Source organism: Scyliorhinus canicula, chromosome 12 (assembly GCF_902713615.1).
Source record: "Scyliorhinus canicula chromosome 12, sScyCan1.1, whole genome shotgun sequence".
NCBI classification, from domain to species: domain Eukaryota; kingdom Metazoa; phylum Chordata; class Chondrichthyes; order Carcharhiniformes; family Scyliorhinidae; genus Scyliorhinus; species Scyliorhinus canicula.
Window position 1 is genome coordinate 2633772 of NC_052157.1, and position 23886 is coordinate 2657657.

General features: G+C 54.0%; 1 protein-coding gene across 10 annotated transcripts in view; it reads right to left on the bottom strand.

The window, feature by feature from the left end:
• The window catches only part of dennd4a (DENN/MADD domain containing 4A), a 195360-nt gene that overhangs the window by 103892 nt on the left and 67582 nt on the right, over positions 1–23886 (bottom strand). For all 10 annotated transcript variants that reach the window (XR_005462571.1, XM_038814023.1, XM_038814020.1 and 7 more), the window contains exons 5-9: positions 18181–18350; positions 12312–12553; positions 10466–10532; positions 6065–6123; positions 1535–1679 (exon numbers count right to left, since the gene is read on the bottom strand). Coding sequence is in view for 9 of the 10 variants with exons in the window: in XM_038814023.1 (XP_038669951.1) it covers positions 1535–1679; positions 6065–6123; positions 10466–10532; positions 12312–12553; positions 18181–18350 (683 nt within the window). In the remaining variant the exon portion in view is untranslated. The remainder of the gene's footprint in view (positions 1–1534; positions 1680–6064; positions 6124–10465; positions 10533–12311; positions 12554–18180; positions 18351–23886) is intronic.

Below are 23886 nucleotides of genomic sequence, written 5' to 3' on the forward strand. Positions count from 1 at the left end.
AGTGAACCCTAGGGCCCTATGGGCACCGAGCGGGGGGGGTGGGGGGGGCACTGGGTGCCAACTTGGACCCGCCCCATGGAGTCAGGATGGTGGGCACCAGCTCCCCCGAGTTCCAGCCCTCCGATGAGGCCACGCTCGAGGACAGCACACGGGACAGGGCGGCATGACTGTGCATGTGCCGCCAGGTGAGGCGGGGCATGCTTGGCAATTGTTCAATGAATCACAGGAATCCACTTGGGTTGTGTGAAGTGTTCACTTAAACACGATTGCCAATTTCCTATCAGTGATAGACTTCAGCACGGCCAGAGACCTCAGATGGGGGGCATGGGTGATCGTTGGGGCAGAAGGGCAGGGACTAGGGTTGCCATAGGAACGGGTAAACTACGATCCAGGGATTGGCATGGTGGTGCAGCGAATGGTTGGCACCCCCAGCACCCTCCCACCCTTCCATGGCAGCTCAACCCGGCAGAGAGTTCCACCCCCCCACCCCGGACAAGCAATGGGGGGACAAACAAAGAGTCCCCGGGCTCTTTGCGTGTGAATGAAGATGGCTACTCCCCATCTGGGCTCCCCACAGAAACCCTTCCGCCAGGTTCATGTTTTAAAAAAGGTGTATTAATCGGCATCAGTGTGACCACTTCCTGGGGAGCTGAATGCTAGGAGGGCATTTGATATGGGGTGGCTCTCGGTATTTGTATGGAAATGGGGCTTAAGTGGGGATAATTGGTTTCTCACTACGCTACTCCGAGATCCCGATTTCGCCAAGGGGAGCGGGCCGGATGCATCGCAAAATATTTAGCGCCTGGTGTTTTTCTGGATCTCGTTTTTGGCCGCTCCCGCTATTCACTGGCCTCGTTTCGGTTGAGCGAGAGCGCAACGAGACCGGAGAATCGCGCCCAATGTGGACTTACAGACAGAAGTCTGTTCACAATAGTGGGAAGATGTGCATTGTTTCACAGTCAGAAACACAAACAGAAACGGGTAGGAACAACTCCTCACTGGTGCAGTTGTAAAGGTCAAATAAAGGCGAGCAGCAAGAGAGACCCAAAGGTTCTGGATGGCGACTGGTAGTCTGTGAGTTAGTTAGGTGATCAGGTGGTGAGGGTCAGGGGGCTAGAGCTAACCTCAATATTCTAGGAGAAAACCAACAAGGATCCCACTCTCAATAGCCACACAGTGATTCGCAGCAAGATGCTGTGTGACTGGGTTAATTAGTTTGATACTTTGATGACTGCTATAACAATTCTATTTGCTAATTGCCAAATCATAATCAATTTTTCAAAACAGATCCTAATTTACACAAGGATTTTTTATTTTGCAAATTCCGCTTCTTAACATTCATTGGAAATCCACATGAGTTTGAATTTACAGGCGAATATTCTGGTTGGGTTGATTCAGTTAAAGTGGAATTAAGTGTCGCTAGTTTCAAAAAGGGAAAAAAAAACACACACAAAAACGTCAATGAAACTCCAGCTTTGCAAATCTCCCAGAGCTCCCAGAAAGAATCTATCAAAAGGCTCAGCTTGATACTCACAGAAACAAGTGCTTCAGCCACGCTAGTCAATACAGCTGGGCGGAGAGAGTGAATCAGAATCTTGTGTTCAGTTACCGCATATAGCAGCAGACTTATTGCTTTCTCTGGGCCTAGATTCTGCAGCAAGGTAGTGAAACTACCACCACTGAAAGGGAAAGGACAGACCATCAGAACTTAGTAAAGTAATACACTAGTCACTTTTCACTTCAATTAAAATTTAGATTTCTGGAGTCCCTAATTTATGTCCGTGCTGCCTTCTTTTGATTTTGTTCACTCCGCAAGCCATTTTCAGACAAGAATCATGACAGGAACAGCAGATGAGCTGATCCTATGGTGGTTAATCTGAAACAACAGAATGGCCCCTAACAGCAGTAAGAAGTTGACCTGCCCTCAGAGGAAATGCCTTCCAGTGGCATGGGGTTGACTTTTAAAGCACAAAATTGATTTAATTAATTGCTGGGTGGGGGCATTGAGCAGGACTCTGTCCTGTCTCTCTGTAAGAAGGCTTACAACACCAGGTTAAAGTCCAGCAGGTTTGTTTCGAATCACTAGCTTTCGGAGTGCAGCTCCTTCCCAGCTAGTGATTCGAAACAAACCTGTTGCACTTTAAACTGGTGTTGTAAGACTTCTTACTGTGCTCACCCCAGTCCAATGCCGGCATCTCCACATCCTGTCTCTCTGTGGCACAGTAATTTAAACAAGGAGAACGTGACATCAGAGAGCTCATGAATTTGGGTGTTTGAAAGATAAAAGTATGTGCCATATGTAGATGATCAATAAATTTAATTTCAAGAAACATTCAAAGAACATCAATCCACTTTGAGTTAGCATTGAGTACAGTGTAGAAGACAGTTGCAATCATTCCCCAAATTCCAATTTTATTCAGTGGCTGTGGCCGCCTGTGTTTGAAGTTTTTAAAAGGAATAAATTCTAGAGGGAACACCAAGAAATGTCACTTTATTGCTCATATGACAGTCTACCTAGCTTTGTTGTAATTAATCCTTTCAATCTGTCAACGTTGTCAAATACTTTCACAATTTACTGTTTAAAATGCAGCTGTCAATTGTGCTTAAAATGATATTGAACCTCATTCAATATAGTCCAGCATAGGCAGCACGGTGGCGCAGTGTTAGCGGTGTGGCCTCACGGCGCCGAGGTCCCAGCTCTGGGTCACTGTCTGTGTGGAGTTTGCACATTCTCCCCGTGTCTGTGTGGGTTTCGCCTCCACAACCCAAAAATGTGCAGGGTAGGTGGATTGGCCACGCTAAATTGCCCCTTAATTGGAAAAAATGAATTGGGTAATCTAAATTTATTTTTTTTTAAATATAGTCCAGCATTTTAGCTAATCATTTAAAATTGCAATCCAATTCCAAGGGGCTCCCTCACTGTAGTACGTGGCACCAAGGGGCTCCCTCACTGTAGTACGTGGCACCAAGGGCTCTCTCACTGTAGTACGCGGCACCAAGGGCTCCCTCACTGTAGTACGCGGCACCAAGGGGCTCCCTCACTGTAGTACGCGGCACCAAGGGGCTCCCTCACTGTAGTACGTGGCACCAAGGGGCTCCCTCACTGTAGTACGCGGCACCAAGGGGCTCCCTCACTGTAGTATGTGACACCAAGGGGCTCCCTCACTGTAGTACGTGGCACCAAGGGCTCCCTCACTGTAGTACGCGGCACCAAGGGGCTCCCTCACTGTAGTACGCGGCACCAAGGGCTCCCTCACTGTAGTACGTGGCACCAAGGGCTCCCTCACTGTAGTACGCGGCACCAAGGGGCTCCCTCACTGTAGTACGCGGCACCAAGGGCTCCCTCACTGTAGTACGCGGCACCAAGGGCTCCCTCACTGTAGTATGTGGCACTAAGGGGCTCCCTCACTGTAGTATGTGACACCAAGGGGCTCCCTCACTGTAGTACGTGACACCAAGGGCTCCCTCACTGTAGTATGTGGAACCAAGGGCTCCCTCACTGTAGTACGCGGCACCAAGGGCTCCCTCACTGTAGTACGTGGCACCAAGGGGCTCCCTCACTGTAGTATGTGGAACCAAGGGCTCCCTCACTGTAGTACGCGGCACCAAGGGCTCCCTCACTGTAGTATGTGACACCAAGGGGCTCCCTCACTGTAGTATGTGACACCAAGGGGCTCCCTCACTGTAGTACGCGGCACCAAGGGCTCCCTCACTGTAGTACGTGGCACCAAGGGGCTCCCTCACTGTAGTACGCGGCACCAAGGGGCTCCCTCACTGTAGTACGCGGCACCAAGGGGCTCCCTCACTGTAGTACGCGGCACCAAGGGCTCCCTCACTGTAGTACGCGGCACCAAGGGCTCCCTCACTGTAGTATGTGACACCAAGGGGCTCCCTCACTGTAGTATGTGGAACCAAGGGCTCCCTCACTATAGTACGTGGCACCAAGGGCTCCCTCACTGTAGTACGTGGAACCAAGGGGCTCCCTCACTGTAGTACGTGGCACCAAGGGGCTCCCTCACTGTAGTATGTGGAACCAAGGGCTCCCTCACTGTAGTACGTGACACCAAGGGCTCCCTCACTGTAGTATGTGACACCAAGGGCTCCCTCACTGTAGTACGTGGCACCAAGGGGCTCCCTCACTGTAGTATGTGGCACCAAGGGCTCCCTCACTGTAGTACGTGGCACCAAGGGGCTCCCTCACTGTAGTACGTGGCACCAAGGGCTCCCTCACTGTAGTATGTGACACCAAGGGCTCCCTCACTGTAGTATGTGACACCAAGGGCTCCCTCACTGTAGTATGTGACACCAAGGGCTCCCTCACTGTAGTACGTGACACCAAGGGGCTCCCTCACTGTAGTACGTGGAACCAAGGGGCTCCCTCACTATAGTACGCGGCACCAAGGGGCTCCCTCACTGTAGTACGTGACACCAAGGGGCTCCCTCACTGTAGTATGTGACACCAAGGGCTCCCTCACTGTAGTATGTGACGCCAAGGGCTCCCTCACTGTAGTATGTGACACCAAGGGCTCCCTCACTGTAGTATGTGACGCCAAGGGCTCCCTCACTGTAGTACGTGACACCAAGGGGCTCCCTCACTGTAGTACGCGGCACCAAGGGCTCCCTCACTGTAGTACGTGGCACTAAGGGGCTCCCTCACTGTAGTACTAAGTAGTACTAAGGGGCTCCCTCACTGTAGTACGTGACACCAAGGGCTCCCTCACTGTAGTGCGTGACACCAAGGGGCTCCCTCACTGTAGTACTAAGTAGTACCAAGGGGCTCCCTCACTGTAGTACGTGGCACTAAGGGGCTCCCTCACTGTAGTACTAAGTAGTACTAAGGGGCTCCCTCACTGTAGTACGTGACACCAAGGGCTCCCTCACTGTAGTGCGTGGCACCAAGGGCTCCCTCACTGTAGTATGTGGCAGCAAGGGGCTCCCTCACTGTAGTATGTGGCACTAAGGGGCTCCCTCACTGTAGTATGTGGCACCAAGGGGCTCCCTCACTGTAGTATGTGGCACCAAGGGGCTCCCTCACTGTAGTATGTGGCACTAAGGGGCTCCCTCACTGTAGTACGCGGCACCAAGGGCTCCCTCACTGTAGTATGTGACACCAAGGGGCTCCCTCACTGTAGTATGTGGCACTAAGGGGCTCCCTCACTGTAGTATGTGGCACCAAGGGGCTCCCTCACTGTAGTATGTGGCACTAAGGGGCTCCCTCACTGTAGTATGTGTCACCAAGGGGCTCCCTCACTGTAGTGCGTGGCACCAAGGGGCTCCCTCACTGTAGTACGCGGCACCAAGGGCTCCCTCACTGTAGTATGTGACACCAAGGGGCTCCCTCACTGTAGTACGTGGCACTAAGGGGCTCCCTCACTGTAGTATGTGGCACCAAGGGGCTCCCTCACTGTAGTACGCGGCACCAAGGGGCTCCCTCACTGTAGTATGTGACACCAAGGGGCTCCCTCACTGTAGTATGTGGCACTAAGGGGCTCCCTCACTGTAGTATGTGGCACCAAGGGCTCCCTCACTGTAGTATGTGGCACCAAGGGGCTCCCTCACTGTAGTATGTGGCACTAAGGGGCTCCCTCACTGTAGTATGTGGCACCAAGGGGCTCCCTCGCTGTAGTATGTGGCACTAAGGGGCTCCCTCACTGTAGTATGTGGCACCAAGGGGCTCCCTCACTGTAGTACGTGGCACCAAGGGGCTCCCTCACTGTAGTATGTGGCACCAAGGGGCTCCCTCACTGTAGTACGTGGCACCAAGGGGCTCCCTCACTGTAGTTTGTGGCACCAAGGGGCTCCCTCACTGTAGTTTGTGGCACCAAGGGGCTCCCTCACTGTAGTACGTGGCACCAAGGGGCTCCCTCACTGTAGTTGGTGGCACCAAGGGGCTCCCTCACTGTAGTGCGTGACACCAAAGGGTTGCCACGTTTGACCAAGAGTCATCCAGACTCGAAACGTTAGCTCCCTCCTCTCTCCACAGAGGCTGTCAGACCTGCTGTAATTGTCTGGTATTTTCTGTTTTTGTGTTAAAATAATTAAATCTGAGCTTTTGAACACTTACCTCAATGGCAGTGGTGATGATACAGGCTGGCAAAGCATCAGGTAATCATGTGGTGATTGCTGTAACACAAATGACAAGCCTGACATTCAGCAGCACCCAGTGGTCCCAGCAGAAGCTGAATTGAGAAGCATCTCTCGCTACACAATCACAGAAATGTCATAGGTGCAGAAGGTCACGTCTACACCAGCTTGACATCTGGTGGCGGCCATGGAGTGAGTGGTCGCACATTTGGTGGCTCCACTCAAGGTGGGTTTTGTTGGTCCTTCCCCACCCGTATGGGGTTTTATTTGAGGGTGAAACGTTTGTGAATGCCCAGGGAAGGTAATGCTCCTCCGGTGACTGGATCAGAGTACGGAATGTGCCATGATAAAGAGACAGCAGCTGGAGCAGGAAGGTTTTCGTGATGTGCCACAGGTGAAGATGGCGGAGGGCAAGGGAGGGCAGTGTTGCCGCCCAGTAGTCGGCGGAGGAGTTGGGGTTTGTGTGGGAGGGGAAGGCCCTGCATGTGCAGTGGACATTTCTGGAACGGGGGTGCGGAGAGGGGGCGGGGGGGGTTGGGGGGGAGGCGTTGCCAAATTTGGTGAATTATTATTTTGTGGCAATATTGCAATGGTGAGGAAATGGGCTGTGGGGGAGAGGTCGGTCTGGGAGTGGGTGGAAGCGGTGCCCTGTAGGGGAATGAGTTTGAGAGCTTTCTGCTCCCTTCCTCCATGGCAGAGCCTCCCCTCAGCGCCCCCTCTCTCAAAAGTGCCCCCTCCCTCCGTAACCCCCTCCGTGCCCCCTCCCTCCCTCCTCGACAGCACCCCCTCCATTCTGCCTTCCTCTGCAACAGCCTCCCCCCCAGCCCCTTCCTCTGCCACAGTGCCCCCTTTTGGGACAAAAGGGATCAAAGGATACGTGACAGGCAGGATCCGGATTCTGAACTTTATGATCAGCTGTGATCATAATGAATGCCGAAGCTGGCTTGAAGGGCTGAACGGCCTCCTCCTGTTTCTATTTTCTAAGCGGCAAGTAGGAGTTGGGCAGTGATTATGCCCCCTCCCCACCACAACAACGCCCCTCCCTCCACAACAACGTCCCTCCCCCCACAACAATGCCCCTCCTACAACACCCCTCCCTCCACAACACAGCTCCACCCCCTCAACACAGCTCCACCCCCTCCACAAACACAGCTCCACCCCCTCCACAACACAGCTCCACCCCCTCCACAACACAGCTCCACCCCCTCCACAACACAGCTCCACCCCCTCAACACAGCACCACTCCCTCCACAACACAGCTCCACCCCCTCCACAACACAGCTCCACCCCCTCAACACAGCTCCACCCCCTCCACAACACAGCTCCACCCCCTCCACAACACAGCTCCACCCCCTCCACAACACAGCACCACCCCCTCCACAACACAGCTCCACCCCCTCAACACAGCTCCACCCCCTCCACAACACAGCTCCACCCCCTCCACAACACAGCTCCACCCCCTCAACACAGCTCCACCCCCTCAACACAGCTCCACTCCCTCAACACAGCTCCACCCCCTCAACACAGCTCCACCCCCTCAACACAGCTCCACCCCCTCAACACAGCTCCACCCCCTCCACAACACAGCTCCACCCCCTCAGCACAGCTCCACCCCCTCCACAACACAGCTCCACCCCCTCAACACAGCTCCACCCCCTCAACACAGCTCCACCCCCTCAACACAGCTCCACCCCCTCAACACAGTTCCACCCCCTCAACACAGTTCCACCCCCTCCACACAGCACCACTCCCTCTGCAAACACAGCTCCACTCCCTCAACACAGCTCCACCCCCTCAACACAGTTCCACCCCCTCCACACAGCACCACTCCCTCTGCAAACACAGCTCCACCCCCTCCACAAACACAGCTCCACCCCCTCCACAACACAGCACCACCCCCTCCACAACACAGCTCCACCCCCTCCACAACACAGCTCCACCCCCTCCACAAACACAGCTCCACCCCCTCCGCAAACACAGCTCCACCCCCTCCACAACACAGCTCCACCCCCTCCACAACACAGCTCCACCCCCTCCACAAACACAGCTCCACCCCCTCCGCAAACACAGCTCCACCCCCTCCACAACACAGCTCCACCCCCTCCACAAACACAGCTCCACCCCCTCCACAACACAGCTCCACCCCCTCCACAACACAGCTCCACCCCCTCCACAAACACAGCTCCACCCCCTCCGCAAACACAGCTCCACCCCCTCCACAACACAGCTCCACCCCCTCAACACAGCTCCACCCCCTCAACACAGCTCCACCCCCTCAACACAGCTCCACCCCCTCAACACAGCTCCACCCCCTCCACACAGCACCACCCCCTCCACAACACAGCACCACTCCCTCCGCAAACACAGCACCACTCCCTCCGCAAACACAGCACCACTCCCTCCGCAAACACAGCTCCACCCCCTCCGCAAACACAGCACCACCCCCTCAACACAGCTCCACCCCCTCCACAACACAGCTCCACCCCCTCCACAACACAGCTCCACCCCCTCCACAAACACAGTTCCACCCCCTCCACAACACAGCACCACCCCCTCCACAAACACAGCTCCACCCCCTCCACAACACAGCACCACCCCCTCAACACAGCTCCACCCCCTCCACAACACAGCTCCACCCCCTCCACAACACAGCTCCACCCCCTCAACACAGCTCCACCCCCTCAACACAGCTCCACCCCCTCAACACAGCTCCACCCCCTCAACACAGCTCCACCCCCTCAACACAGCTCCACCCCTCCACACAGCTCCACCCCCTCCACACAGCTCCACCCCTCCACACAGCTCCACCCCCTCCGCAAACACAGCACCACCCCCTCAACACAGCTCCACCCCCTCCACAACACAGCTCCACCCCCTCCACAACACAGCTCCACCCCCTCAACACAGCTCCACCCCCTCCACAACACAGCTCCACCCCCTCAACACAGCTCCACCCCCTCAACACAGCTCCACCCCCTCCGCAAACACAGCTCCACCCCCTCCACAACACAGCTCCACCCCCTCCACAACACAGCTCCACCCCCTCCACAAACACAGCTCCATCCCCTCCACAACACAGCACCACCCCCTCCACAACACAGCTCCACCCCCTCCACAACACAGCTCCACCCCCTCCACAACACAGCTCCACCCCCTCCACAAACACAGCTCCACCCCCTCCACAAACACAGCTCCACCCCCTCCACAACACAGCACCACCCCCTCCACAAACACAGCTCCACCCCCTCCACAACACAGCACCACCCCCTCAACACAGCTCCACCCCCTCCACAACACAGCACCACCCCCTCCACAACACAGCTCCACCCCCTCCACAACACAGCTCCACCCCCTCCACAACACAGCACCACCCCCTCCACAAACACAGCTCCACCCCCTCCACAACACAGCACCACCCCCTCAACACAGCTCCACCCCCTCCACAACACAGAACCACCCCCTCCACAACACAGCACCACCCCCTCCACAAACACAGCTCCACCCCCTCCACAACACAGCACCACCCCCTCAACACAGCTCCACCCCCTCAACACAGCTCCACCCCCTCCACAACACAGCACCACCCCCTCCACAACACAGCTCCACCCCCTCCACAACACAGCACCACCCCCTCAACACAGCTCCACCCCCTCCACAAACACAGCTCCACCCCCTCCACAACACAGCACCACCCCCTCCGCAAACACAGCACCACCCCCTCCACAAACACAGCTCCACCCCCTCCACAACACAGCACCACCCCCTCAACACAGCTCCACCCCCTCCACAAACACAGCTCCACCCCCTCCACAAACACAGCTCCACCCCCTCCACAACACAGCACCACCCCCTCCGCAAACACAGCACCACCCCCTCCGCAAACACAGCACCACCCCCTCCGCAAACACAGCACCACCCCCTCCACAACACAGCACCACCCCCTCCACAACACAGCTCCACCCCCTCAACACAGCTCCACCCCCTCAACACAGCACCACCCCCTCAACACAGCTCCACCCCCTCCACAACACAGCACCACCCCCTCCGCAAACACAGCTCCACCCCCTCCGCAAACACAGCCCCACCCTATACGCTAACTGTACTCTTGTCACTGCCACAGATCTCCACTCACTGAATTCTCAACGCTGTTACAGCCGATGTGCTCTCTTAACATGTGCTGCTCTTCCAGACACTCCTACGAAGATCTGACTCTTTTATTTCAAGTTTTATTTATTTCGCCAACTTCATCTCTCAAACTAATATATTTCAGGATATGTTTTGGTTAATTTAACAAATGGCAAATTGCTCCGGCTGTTAGCCAAACAACAGAGGACATCCCATAGCATTATACTGAAAAGCAATCAGGCAAATAGGCACGTACCTGCACAAGAATCCTTGGTCTTTGAGCAGAAGGAAATGGGACATTATGCATGAAATGACAGATGTGCCTGCAAAATAAGAAGTTATAAGGGAGCATATTGAATATATGGAGAAAACATTGGAACATTGGTCCTCACCATGGTCTTTTCACGACAACAAATCTATCTTGCTGAATTATTTTGTGCCTTTCTTTCATAAGTCTCTCCAAAAAACATTGCTGGCTGCATTAAACTCAACATCTAAGTTTATGTAGACTTTTTAAAACTTGAGAAAAAGGGTTCCATATACAGGTGTTTGTCAATGCATTAAATCAGATTAAAGACTAAATTAAGAAGCTTTTCCTGAAGTACTATCTGAAGCTGCTTTCACACATACCTATACTCTGCTGATAGTGGAGTGAGGAGTATAACATGAGTACAGCTCACCATTTGTCACAGCTAAGGAAGATATAGGGAGGGATAAAGTGACTGTAAATAAAAACTTTTTCACACAAACTCCCTGCCCATCCTGGCATAGTGTATGAGGCAGCACGGTAGCATTGTGGATAGCACAATTGCTTCACAGCTCCAGGGTCCCAGGTTCGATTCCGGCTTGGGTCACTGTCTGTGTGGAGTCTGCACATCCTCCCCGTGTGTGCGTGGGTTTCCTCCGGGTGCTCCGGTTTCCTCCCACAGTCCAAAGATGTGCAGGTTAGGTGGATTGGCCATGATAAATTGCCCTTAGTGTCCAAAATTACCCTTAGTGTTGGGTGGGGTTACTGGGTTATGGGGATAGGGTGGAGGTGTTGACCTTGGGTAGGGTGCTCTTTCCAAGAGCCGGTGCAGACTCGATGGGCCGAATGGCCTCCTTCTGCACTGTAAATTCTATGATATCTTCACTCTATTCACAACTCCAGCAGTTAACGGCCATGCTAAATTGCCCGTAGTGTAAGGTTAATGGGGGGATTGTTGGGTTACGGGTATACGGGTTATGTGGGTTTAAGTAGGGTGATCATTGCTCGGCACAACATCGAGGGCCGAAGGGCCTGTTCTGTGCTGTACTGTTCTATGTTCTATGTTCTATGTTTAACGACTGGGATGTGCTCCACATTACTGTGCTTTTGGTATGGGAGTAGCAATTTGTAGAAACTGTGCGTAATCAAACACAGACTTTCACACCAATTATATTTCAACACACTGGCAGCAGGGGTAGGAAAATATTAAGAAATGGAAGATGCATTAATTATTCAGGAAATTATGTGTTACACAGTTACTTCGATGCAATTTCAACAGAAATCCCCCAGACTTTCCTTCATTATGAAAATGGGAGGATAGGACAGTAAACAACGCAGGGTTCCAGGTTTGACCCTTCCCTCTAACCACCTTCCCTACCCCATTAATCCCGAGTGATTTGGCTACAGCTGGGGTGCAGTAATAGCCCGGAGATTGGAAAGGCCCTGCAGTGCAAGGGGAATGTGTGAAAAACCATCTTCCCATTTAATCTGTCCCCATCTCCTGTGAAGGCACTAATTCTCACTGGCTTATAGATTTGATCAGCACCCCTAGTACTTTACTCAATTGGCCTTTATTCTCATTTGACCGTACGTTTTGACAGTGACCACAGCTGGCTACCTGGCATGGGGCACCACATCCAATCTGCTTCTCATCCAAGATTACTCAGCTCAGGCTGTTGCTCCACATTACTGTAAACAGCGATCTGGGCTGGAGCTCTGACCAACTGCCCTGGAAAGTCACTACTACGACCCAACGGAGTGAATTTATCAATTAGGAATCACACCCAGAACCATGCGATGCCTACTGTCAGTTCTAGCAGATTCAGGAAGGAGCCATCTTTTACAGGATGCTTACTTCTCAATAGGTAGTGCGTGAGGTCCAGAGATTGAATAGCGGTATAAAAATGTGAGAAATTTTCGAAAAGCTTCAAAGAATGGCCAGTGCGAGAGAAGACAGATGCATTTGCTTGTGTGAACTGTTTTCGAGAGGATGGGTCTGCGGTCGGCAGCACTGACCAGCCCTAATTGTGACCGCTGCTTGTCAGTTAGCTTCTCTTGAGGAAGAGGTTCATAGAACTGAATAGCTGCACCATAAACCTAGAAACAAATAGCAAGGGCATTTTAACCATCACATTGCACAGCAACACTCAGTGGCAATTGCCAATTTGGTTAACTATGGCGATAAAGCAGAAACAATTCCATTAAACAATTACAAGTATAAATGTGTAATCACGCTGGGTGGGCCCAGCACTGCATCCCACAATTTACAAATTAGAACTCGGGGAGAAAAATTTGCCTTGCTTTTAATTTCTATCTGGCACTTGCCATACAATGATTATTAACGGTGCTGAGTTTGCAAATATCAGACGAGATAGCATTAAGGCAGCACGGTAGCATTGTGGATAGCACAATTGCTTCACAGCTCCAGGATTCCAGGTTCGATTCCCGGCTTGGGTCACTGTCTGTGCGGAGTCTGCACATCCTCCCCGTGTGTGCGTGGGTTTCCTCCGGGTGCTCCAGTTTCCTCCCACAGTCCAAAGATTTGCAGGTTAGGTGTATTGGCCATGATAAATTGCTCTTAGTGTCCAAAATTGCCGTTAATGTTGGGTGGGGTTACTGGGTTATGGCGATAGGGTGGAGGTTTGACCTTGGGTAGGGTGCTCTTGCCAAGAGCCGGTGCAGACTCGATGGGCCGAATGGCCTCCTTCTGCACTGTAAATTCTATGAAATTCTATGAGATCTGGTTTGTCTCCTGGACTAGAACATAGAACAGTACAGCACAGAACAGGCCCTTCGGTCCTCAATGTTGTGCCGAGCCATGATCACCCTACTCAAACCCACGTATCCACCCTATACCCGTAACCCAACAACCCCCCCTTAACCTTACTTTACTTAGGACACTACGGGCAATTTAGCATGGCCAATCCACCTAACCCGCACATCTTTGGACTGTGGGAGGAAACCGGAGCACCCGGAGGAAACCCACGCACACAGGGGGAGGATGTGCAGACTCCACACAGACAGTGACCCAGCCGGGAATCGAACCTGGGACCCTGGAGCTGTGAAGCATTTATGCTAACCACCATGCTACCCTGCTGCCCTGCTACTTTTGATTGCCTAAAGGGGTCAGAGTGGAAAGTTCCAGGTTTATTTCCCTGGTCTTTGATCTTGCAGAGAGCACAGACATGACAGGCCAAATGGCCTCCTTTGGTGATGTAACCATTTTATGATTGGTCTGGATTATATCTATGTTTTTGACTGCCTCTCCCAGGACATTACATGGCTCCTGGATGGGATGGGATGGGCTGGGGAGTGCATACATTGAGACACAAGGCATCCCAGACGTGCGGGAAAAGCTAGAGAGACCAGTGAGTCCCTGTCAGTCATTGCTCCATGTCTGTCTGACCATCCTGCATTGGCAAAGAAGTCCATTCTGTCAATGATGACTGTTCAGATACTTTGTGGATTTATTTAATTTATTTTCACAATGTGCCTTCATGGGATTTGAACTCATAACCTGCTCACCTATTGCCAGATTATTGCTCGCCTTTAATTTAACAAGAAATGTTCTATAGCTTTTGCTCCTAGGTAACACAATTGATAAAGGAAAATAAAAGGATTATTTTGTAATTAATTTATAATTTCAGCTTCTATAGTTCGTAAGGATTATGAATATTCAAATTGCAATTTTGCAACTTATGAAAAATTGTGTACAGTTGTGTTAAAATCACGTGCTTGAGACCATATTAGGGGTAGATGTATACACGAGTAATATTTTTCGAGGTTGAAATTCTTTCACACCAAGGCGTGCGCAATGGGCTCAGTGCCAATTTGAAGCAGCCTCTGCTGCTCCCATAGACGCTCTCCCACTCGCTGCTCCCTTTCCCAACTCTCCCACTCGCCGCTCCCTTTCCCAACTCTCCCACTCGCTGCTCCCTTTCCCAACTCTCCCACTCGCTGCTCCCTTTCCCAACTCTTCCACTCGCTGCTCCCTTTCGCAACTCGCCACTCCCTTTCCCAACTCGCCACTCCCTTTCCCAACTCTCCCACTCGCTGCTCCCTTTCCCAATTCGCTGCTCCCTTTCCCAACTCTCCCACTCGCCGCTCCCTTTCCCAACTCTCCCACTCGCTGCTAGCTTTCCCAACTCTCCCACTCGCTGCTCCCTTTCCCAACTCTCCCACTCGCTGCTCCCTTTCCCAACTTTCCAACTCGCTGCTCCCTTTCCCAACTCTCCCACTCCCCGCTCCCTTTCCCAACTCTCCCACTCGCCGCTCCCTTTCCCAACTCTCCCACTCGCTGCTCCCTTTCCCAACTCTCCCACTCGCCGCTCCCAACTCTCCCACTCGCTGCTCCCTTTCCCAACTCTCCCACTCGCCGCTCCCTTTCCCAACTCTCCCACTCGCCGCTCCCTTTCCCAACTCTCCCACTCGCCGCTCCCTTTCCCAACTCTCCCACTCGCCGCTCCCTTCCCAACTCGCCGCTCCCTTTCCCAACTCTCCCACTCGCTGCTCCCTTTCCCAACTCTCCCACTCGCCGCTCCCTTTCCCAACTCGCCGCTCCCTTTCCCAACTCTCCCACTCGCTGCTCCCTTTCCCAACTCTCCCACTCGCCGCTCCCTTTCCCAACTCGCCGCTCCCTTTCCCAACTCTCCCACTCGCCGCTCCCTTTCCCAACTCTCCCACTCGCTGCTCCCTTTCCCAACTCTCCCACTCGCTGCTCCCTTCCCAACTCTCCCACTCGCCACTCCCTTTCCCAACTCTCCCACTCGCCGCTCCCTTTCCCAACTCTCCCACTTGCCGCTCCCTTTCCCAACTCTCCCACTCGCCGCTCCCTTTCCCAACTCTCCCACTTGCAGCTCCCTTTCCCAACTTTCCCACTCGCCGCTCCCTTTCCCAACTCTCCCACTCGCCACTCCCTTTCCCAACTCTCCCACTCGCCACTCCCTTTCCCAACTCTCCCACTCGCTGCTCCCTTTCCCAACTCTCCCACTCGCTGCTCCCTTTCCCAACTCTCCCACTCGCTGCTCCCTTTCCCAACTCGCCGCTCCCTTTCCCAACTCTCCCACTCGCTGCTCCCTTTCCCAACTCGCTGCTCCCTTTCCCAACTCTCCCACTCGCTGCTCCCTTCCCAACTCTCCCACTCGCTGCCCCCTTTCCCAACTCTCCCACTCGCCGCTCCCTTTCCCAACTCTCCCACTCGCTGCTCCCTTCCCAACTCTCCCACTCGCTGCTCCCTTTCCCAACTCTCCCACTCGCTGTTCCCTTCCCAACTCTCCCACTCGCCGCTCCCTTTCCCAACTCTCCGCTCCCTTTCCCAACTCTCCCACTCGCTGCTCCCTTCCCAACTCTCCCACTCGCCGCTCCCTTCCCAACTCTCCCACTCGCCGCTCCCTTTCCCAACTCTTCCACTCGCCGCTCCCTTTCTCAACTCTCCCACTCGCCGCTCCCTTTCCCAACTCTCCCACTCGCCGCTCCCTTTCCCAACTCTCCCACTCGCTGCTCCCTTTCCCAACTCTCCCACTCCCCGCTCCCTTTCCCAACTCTCCCACTCGCCGATCCCTTTCCCAACTCTCCCACTCGCAGCTCCCTTTCCCAACTCTCCCACTCGCCGCTCCCTTTCCCAACTCTCCCACTCGCCGCTCCCTTTCCCAACTCTCCCACTCGCCGCTCCCTTTCCCAACTCTCCCAACTCGCTGCTCCCTTTCCCAACTCTCCCACTCGCTGCTCCCTTTCCCAACTCTCCCACTCGCCACTCCCTTTCCCAACTCTCCCACTCGCTGCTCCCTTCCCAACTCTCCCACTCGCCGCTCCCTTTCCCAACTCTCCCACTCGCTGCTCCCTTCCCAACTCTCCCACTCGCCGCTCCCTTTCCCAACTCTCCCACTCGCCGCTCCCTTTCCCAACTCTCCCACTCGCCGCTCCCTTTCTCAACTCTCCCACTCGCTGCTTCCTTTCCCAACTCTCCCACTCGCTGCTCCCTTTCCCAACTCTCCCACTCGCCGCTCCCTTTCCCAACTCTCCCACTCGCTGCTCCCTTTCCCAACTCTCCCACTCCCCGCTCCCTTTTCCAACTCTCCCACTTGCCGATCCCTTTCCCAACTCTCCCACTCGCAGCTCCCTTTCCCAACTCTCCCACTCGCCGCTCCCTTTCCCAACTCTCCCACTCGCCGCTCCCTTTCCCAACTCTCCCACTCGCCGCTCCCTTTCCCAACTCTCCCACTCGCCGCTCCCTTTCCCAACTCTCCCACTCGCCGCTCCCTTTCCCAACTCTCCCACTCGCCGCTCCCTTTCCCAACTCTCCGCTCCCTTTCCCAACTCTCCCACTCGCCGCTCCCTTTCCCAACTCTCCCACTCGCCGCTCCCTTTCCCAACTCTCCCAACTCGCTGCTCGCTTTCCAAACTCTCCCACTCGCTGCTCCCTTTCCCAACTCGCCGCTCTCTTCCCAACTCTCCCACTCGCTGCTCCCTTTCCCAACTCTCTCACTCGCCGCTCCCTTTCCCAACTCGCCCACTCGCTGCTCCCTTTCCCAACTCTCCCACTCGCTGCTCCCTTTCCCAACTCTCCCACTCGCTGCTCCCTTTCCCAACTCTCCCACTCGCAGCTCCCTTTCCCAACTCGCCGCTCTCTTTCCCAACTCTCTCACTTGCTGCTCCCTTTCCCAACTCTCCCACTCGCTGCTCCCTTTCCCAACTCGCTGCTCCCTTTCCCAACTCTCCCACTCGCTGCTCCCTTCCCAACTCTCCCACTCACTGCTCCCTTTCCCAACTCTCCCACTCACTGCTCCCTTTCGCAACTCTCCCACTCACTGCTCCCTTTCCCAACTCTCCCACTCGCCGCTCCCTTTCCCAATTCTCCCACTCGCCGCTCCCTTGCCGAGCTCTCCCACTCGCCGCTCCCTTTCCCAACTCTCCCACTCGCCGCTCCCTTTCCCAACTCTCCCACTCGCTGCTCCCTTTCCCAACTCTCTCACTCGCCGCTCCCTTTCCCAACTCGCCCACTCGCTGCTCCCTTTCCCAACTCTCCCACTCGCTGCTCCCTTTCCCAACTCTCCCACTCGCTGCTCCCTTTCCCAACTCGCCGCTCTCTTTCCCAACTCTCCCACTTGCTGCTCCCTTTCCCAACTCTCCCACTCGCTGCTCCCTTTCCCAACTCGCTGCTCCCTTTCCCAACTCTCCCACTCGCTGCTCCCTTCCCAACTCTCCCACTCACTGCTCCCTTTCCCAACTCTCCCACTCACTGCTCCCTTTCGCAACTCTCCCACTCACTGCTCCCTTTCCCAACTCTCCCACTCGCCGCTCCCTTTCCCAATTCTCCCACTCGCCGCTCCCTTGCCGAGCTCTCCCACTCGCCGCTCCCTTTCCCAACTCTCCCACTCGCCGCTCCCTTTCCCAACTCTCCCACTCGCCGCTCCCTTTCCCAACTCTCCCACTCACCGCTCCCTTTCCCAACTCTCCCACTTGCCGCTCCCTTTCCCAACTCTCCCACTCGCCGCTCCCTTTCCCAATTCTCCCACTCGCCGCTCCCTTGCCGAGCTCTCCCACTCAAGATTTTTTGGCCAAAAAGATCGACTATTACTCTAGTATATACTGTAAATCAGTGAGTGTCTTATACTATGAAGCTATATCCGTGAAAAGATTTTTAAAAATCTGGTATCAAAGGAAACCAATATAAGCATACACTGCATTGTGAGACACATTAATTAACAGGCTTGCCATGAATATACCTTTGTTGCAGACGCTGCTGTAAGCACAAACGTAGAAAAGACAGGGAGTGGATATTTGGTATTACAAGGCCAACACTCAATGGCTGTTCCCATTGGCAGACAAAAGAGAGGTACTGATGCAGGCAATGGAAATGATTCATAATCTTCCTCTGGATATCTACATATCAAACCTGCAGAGACAAGGCAATAGAAAAAATGAAAGTATCTGAAATATAACCATTCACATCTCTGTACCATGGCTTTTCTGAGCCCAGAACCTGCATTTCAGACTACTTATTCAAAGATCATCATGCCAGTGGCCTGATGGGCTGAATGGCCTCTTTCTGCAGTGTAAGGGTTGTGTGATTCTGTGTAGGAAAGGGGATATTACATTTTTTTTAAACTATTCCTTTTAAAATGGACCCCAATGAACTGTAAGGTGCCTGCCAAAGGGTCACCTGATGTTTGCAACTTCAACGAACAAGCTTTGTGGAAAGTTCTAAATTGGCTTTTTATGGGCAAGGGTCTCCCTTAATTGGGTATGTCCAAACAGCACTCTCCGTGGAATTTCACACTTGCCCTTGTCAAGGTTTACTCCAAAACACAAGGACAATAACTCTTAGACTCTTTGAATCTGGGTCCGCCACGTAACAAAGGAGGGTTATCAAGGCTGAGTATCCACAATGAAGTGCTAAATACAAGTATCTGCCCTCGATTGTATATCAATAGCTTTTGATCATCTGACTGAAACCCTGTCATGACTATGAAAGACCGCCATTCACCTTCCATTGGATTTGTTAAAGGAAGGTCTTGGCTCACAAACTAATTGAATTCTTTGAGGAAGTGAGAAGAAGGGTTGATGAAGGTAGTGCAGTGGATGTGGTGTACATGGATTTCAGCAAAAGCTTGAAAGGTCTCACATGGCAGATTGGTGAAAAAAGCAAATACGCTTGGGATACAGGGTAATGTGGCAAACTGGATAAAAATTGGCTCAGTAACAGGAGACGAAGGGTAATGGTCGATGGATACCCTTGCAAATGGAAAGTTATTTCAAGTGGTGTTCCACAGGTCTTGGCATTGGAATCCTTATTGTTGTGTTGTATATGAACCATTTGGACGTGAATGTGGGGACATGATCGAGAAATTTGCTGATGACACAAAGATTGGCCGAGTAGTGGAGTAGTGGATGGCTATAGCGTCCAAAATGATATAGATGGGTTGGTGGAGTGGGCAGCAAAGTGGCAGATGGATTTATCCAGGTCATGCATTTAGGGAGTACACAATAAATGGGAATATACGATAGCACAGTGGTTAGCTCTCTAGCTTCACAACTCCAGGGTCCCAGGTTCGATTCCCGGTTTGGGTCACTGTCTGTGCGGAGTCTGCACGTTCTCCCTGTGTCTCCTTCGGCTTCTTCCGGGTGCTCCGGTTTCCTTCCACAAGTCCCGAAAGATGTGCTTGTTAGGTGAATTGGACATTCAGAATTCTCCCTCATTGTACCCGAACAGGCGCCGGAGTACGGCAACTAGGGGATTTTCCCAGGAATTTCTTTTTTTTTTAAACGCATTATATTCAAACTTGTATCAAAGTAGGTTACAGCAAGTAAACACCCCGGGAAACATTCTTCCCAACATTCAACTACACAGTTGGTATAGATTTTTCTCCTTTTTCACCGCTGCTCCCCATCACCCATCACCCACACCCCGCCCCCCTGCGACGAACAGCTCCTCAAACACGGTCACAAACAACCCCTACCTTTTCCCAAACTCCCCTGCTGAGCCCCTTAACTCGTACTTTATCTTCTCTAACCGCAGGAAGTCGTACAGGTCACCCAACCATGCTGCTACCTCCGGTGGCGATGCCGACCGCCACTCCAGCAAAATTTGTCGCCGTGCAATCAGAGAGGCGAAGACCAAGACATCGGCCTTCCTCCTCTCCATGAGCTCCGGCTTCTCTGAAACCCCAAATATCATCCCCACCAAAGGGTCCAGGTCCACTCCCTCCTCCACTATCCTGGCTAAGACCGTGAACACACCCGCCCAGAACCTTCCCAATTTTTCACAACCCCAAAACATGTGCGCATGATTCGCTGGCCCCCATCCACACCTCTCACACTCATCTGCTACTCCCTGAAAGAACCAACTCATTCTCGCCCGAGTCATATGCACCCTGTGCACCACCTTAAACTGTATCAGGCTCATCCTTGCACAAGAGAAGGTTCCGTTTACCCTACGCAGTGCCTCACTCCATACTCGCCAATTGATCTCCCTTCCCAACTCTGCTTCCCATTTCTCCGTGATCTTCACCACCTACTCGCCTCCCTGCTCCCCAGCCACGTGTATACATCCCCAATTCTTCCCTCCCCTTCCACATCCGGAAGCAGCAGTCGCTCCAGCAGGTTGTATACCGGCAATCTAGGGAGCCCCTTCCAGACAAAGTCCCTAACCTGTAGATACCTGAACTCACTACGCCTCTAACGTCTCTCTTAGCTCCTCCAGACTGGCAAACCCTTCCTCCAAATGCAAATCCCTCACCTTGACCAGCCCCACTTCCCTCCACCTCCTGTATACACTATCCACCCCCCCCCCCCCCCCCCCCCCCCCCGGCTCAAACCCATGATTCTCGCACAGCGGCGTTAGCACCGACATCCCTTCCACCCTAAAATGCCTCCTCAGCTGATTCCATATCTTCACCGTGGACTACACCACTGGGCTCCCTGAATACCTACTCGGAGCCATTGGCAATGCTGCCGTCACCATAGCCCTCAAACTAGACCCCCTAGAAGATTCCTCCTCCATCCTAACCCACTCTACCCCTTCTCCTTCCCACCACCGCCGCACCTTGTCCACATTCGCCGCCCAATAATAAACCAAGTTTGGCAACATCAACCCCCCCCACCCCTTCTGCCTCTGCCTCTGTAGCAGGGTCCTCCCCACCCTCGGCACCTTCCCCACCCAAACAAAGTCAGAGATGATTGTGTCCACTTTCCGAAAAAAGGCCTTTGATATAAAGATCGGGAGAGCCTGGAAGATAAACAAGAACCTCGGCAGAATATTCATTTTCACCACTTGGACCCTCCCCGCCAACATTACGTGCCGTGTATCCCACCTCTTAAGATCCTCCCTGGCCTCCTCCACCAGCTTTGTTAAGTTTCACTTAAGGAGCCCAGTCCATTCCCTCGCTACCCGAATCCCCAAGTACCTAAACCTATCCCTCGCTACCGTAAATGGCATCCCCCCTAAATTAGTCCACTGTGCCAGCTCATTCACCGGGAATACCTCGCTTTTCCCTACATTCAGCTTGTATCCCGAGAACCCTCCAAACCTCCCCAACAGGCCCATAATCCTTCCCATACTCTCCAACGGATCCGAAACATACAGCAAGAGGTCATCGGCACAGAGCGACACCCAATGCTCCCTCTTTCCCCTCATTTTCCCCTGCCACTCTGCCGTTGCCCTGAGAGCCATCACCAATGACTCTATGGCCAGCGCAAACAGCAGCGGCGACAGCGGGCACCCCTGCCTCGTACCCCTGGGTAAGTCAAAGCTTTGTGAGCTCGTATCATTTGTCCTCACCCTCGCTTTTGGCACCACATACAGAAACCGCACCCATGCCACAAATCTCGGCCCAAACCCAAACCATACCAAAACTTCAAACAAGTACCGCCACTCCGCCCGATCAAATGCTTTCTCCGCGTCCATGGACACCACCACCTCCGGTACCAGAGCTCTCGACGGATTCATCACCACATTCAACAGCCGTCTTATATTACTCACGAGCTGCCTGCCCTATACGAAGCCTGTTTGATCTTCTGCAACTACCCCCAGGACACAATCCTCCATCCTCCCCATCAACAACTTAGCCAATACTTTCACATCCGTGTTCAATAGTGATATGGGTCTAAACGACCCACATTCCACCGGATCCTTCCTTTTATTGGGGATTAGTGTGATTACTGCCTGCTTCATCGTCTCCGGCAACTCCCCCTTCTCCAATGCTTCATTAAACGCCCCCAACAGATGTGGTGCCAGGTCCGCCGCAAATTCCTTATAAAATTCTGCCGGATACCCATCCGGCCCAGGGGCCTTCCCCGACTACATACCCCTGATGCTGTCCAGCACCTCCCTCAGCCCCAGAGGCTCCTCCAACGCCTGCCCCTCTGCTTCCTCCACCTGGGGAAATTCCAGCTCGTCCAGAAACCACCCCATGTCCCCCTCCTCTCCTCCTGCGTCTGCCTCATAAAGTCCCTGGTAATACTCTCTAAATGCCTCATATATCTTCAGCTCAAAGAAGAAGGCCTCCTGCTGGCCTTACCCTCCCCCACCCAAACAAGGACGTCTCCTCAACCCCAGGGGCAGGATTCTCCGACCCCCTGCCGGGTCGGAGAATCGCCCGGGGCCGGCGTCAATCCCGCCTCCCGCAGTGTCCCAAATTCTCCGCCACCAGAGATTCGGCGGGGGCGGGAATCGCGCCGCGCCGGTCGGTGGGCCCCCCCCCGGCGATCCTCCGGCCCGCGATAAGTCGAAGTCCCGCCGCTGTCAAGCTTCTCCCGACGGCGGGAATCAAAACACCTACCTGACCGGCGGGATTGGTGGCGCGGGCGGGCGCCGGGGTCCGGGGGGGTCTGACCCCGGGGGGTGCCCCCACGATGGCCCACCGATTGGCGGGTGGCCTGTGCCGTGGGGGCACTCTTTTTCTTCCGCCTTCGCCATGGTCTTCACCATGGCGAAGGCGGAAGAGACCCCCTCCCCTGCGCATGAGCGGGATGACGTCAGCAGCCGCTGATGCTCCGGCACATGCGCGGACTTACGCCGGCCGGCGAAGTCCTTTCCGTCCCGGCTGGCATGGCGCCAAAGGCCGTTCACGCCAGCCGGTGGAGCGGGAACCAATCCGGCGTGGGCCTAGCCCCTCAATGTGAGGGCTTGGCCCCTAAAGGTTCAGAGGCTTCCGCACCTTTGGGGCGGCCCGACGCCGGAGTGATTCACGGCACTCCAACACGTTGGGACTCCCCGCCCCGCCGGGTAGGGGAGAATCCCGGCCCAGGTAGCCTTCTCCAAAAGCAAACAAGCAGATGTTAAACACAAACAGTTCCATAAAATAGGCGGGGGGAAGGGAACATCCATCCCCACATAAACTATTCACCCCTACAACTCCTTACAATCTCAACATTGAACGGAACCCCCCCCCCCAACAAAAGGCCAAAATCCCCCATTCCCTACACCCACTTCAAACATGCTCCCGACCATTACATAGTGCCAGCACCCCGGTTCCCAAGCATTGTCCACCCAGTTCTCCCCCAGTTTATGCTCCTTAATGAAGTCTTCGGCCGCTTCTGAGGTCTTGGAATAATGCTCCTGGCCTCCGAACGTCACCCATAATTTCGCCGGGTAGAGCACCCCAAACCTGATCTGCCGCCGGTACAGCACCGCCTTGGCCTTGTTGAAACCTGCCCGCCGTTTCGCCAACTCGGCTCCAATGTCCTGACAAATCCGGACATTATATCCCTCCCAGTCACAGCTACACTTCTCCCTGGCCCACCGTAGAATTTTCTCTTTCTCCATAAATTTATGGAGTCTCACAATCACCGCCCGCGGCGGCTCCCCAGCTCTAGGCTTTTGCCTCAGTGACCTCTGCGCTCGGTCCACTTCAGGTGCCTTATCCAGCACCCCTTCTGCCACCAGCCCCGCCAGCATCCTCGAGACGTACCTCGTGGCACTCACACCTTCC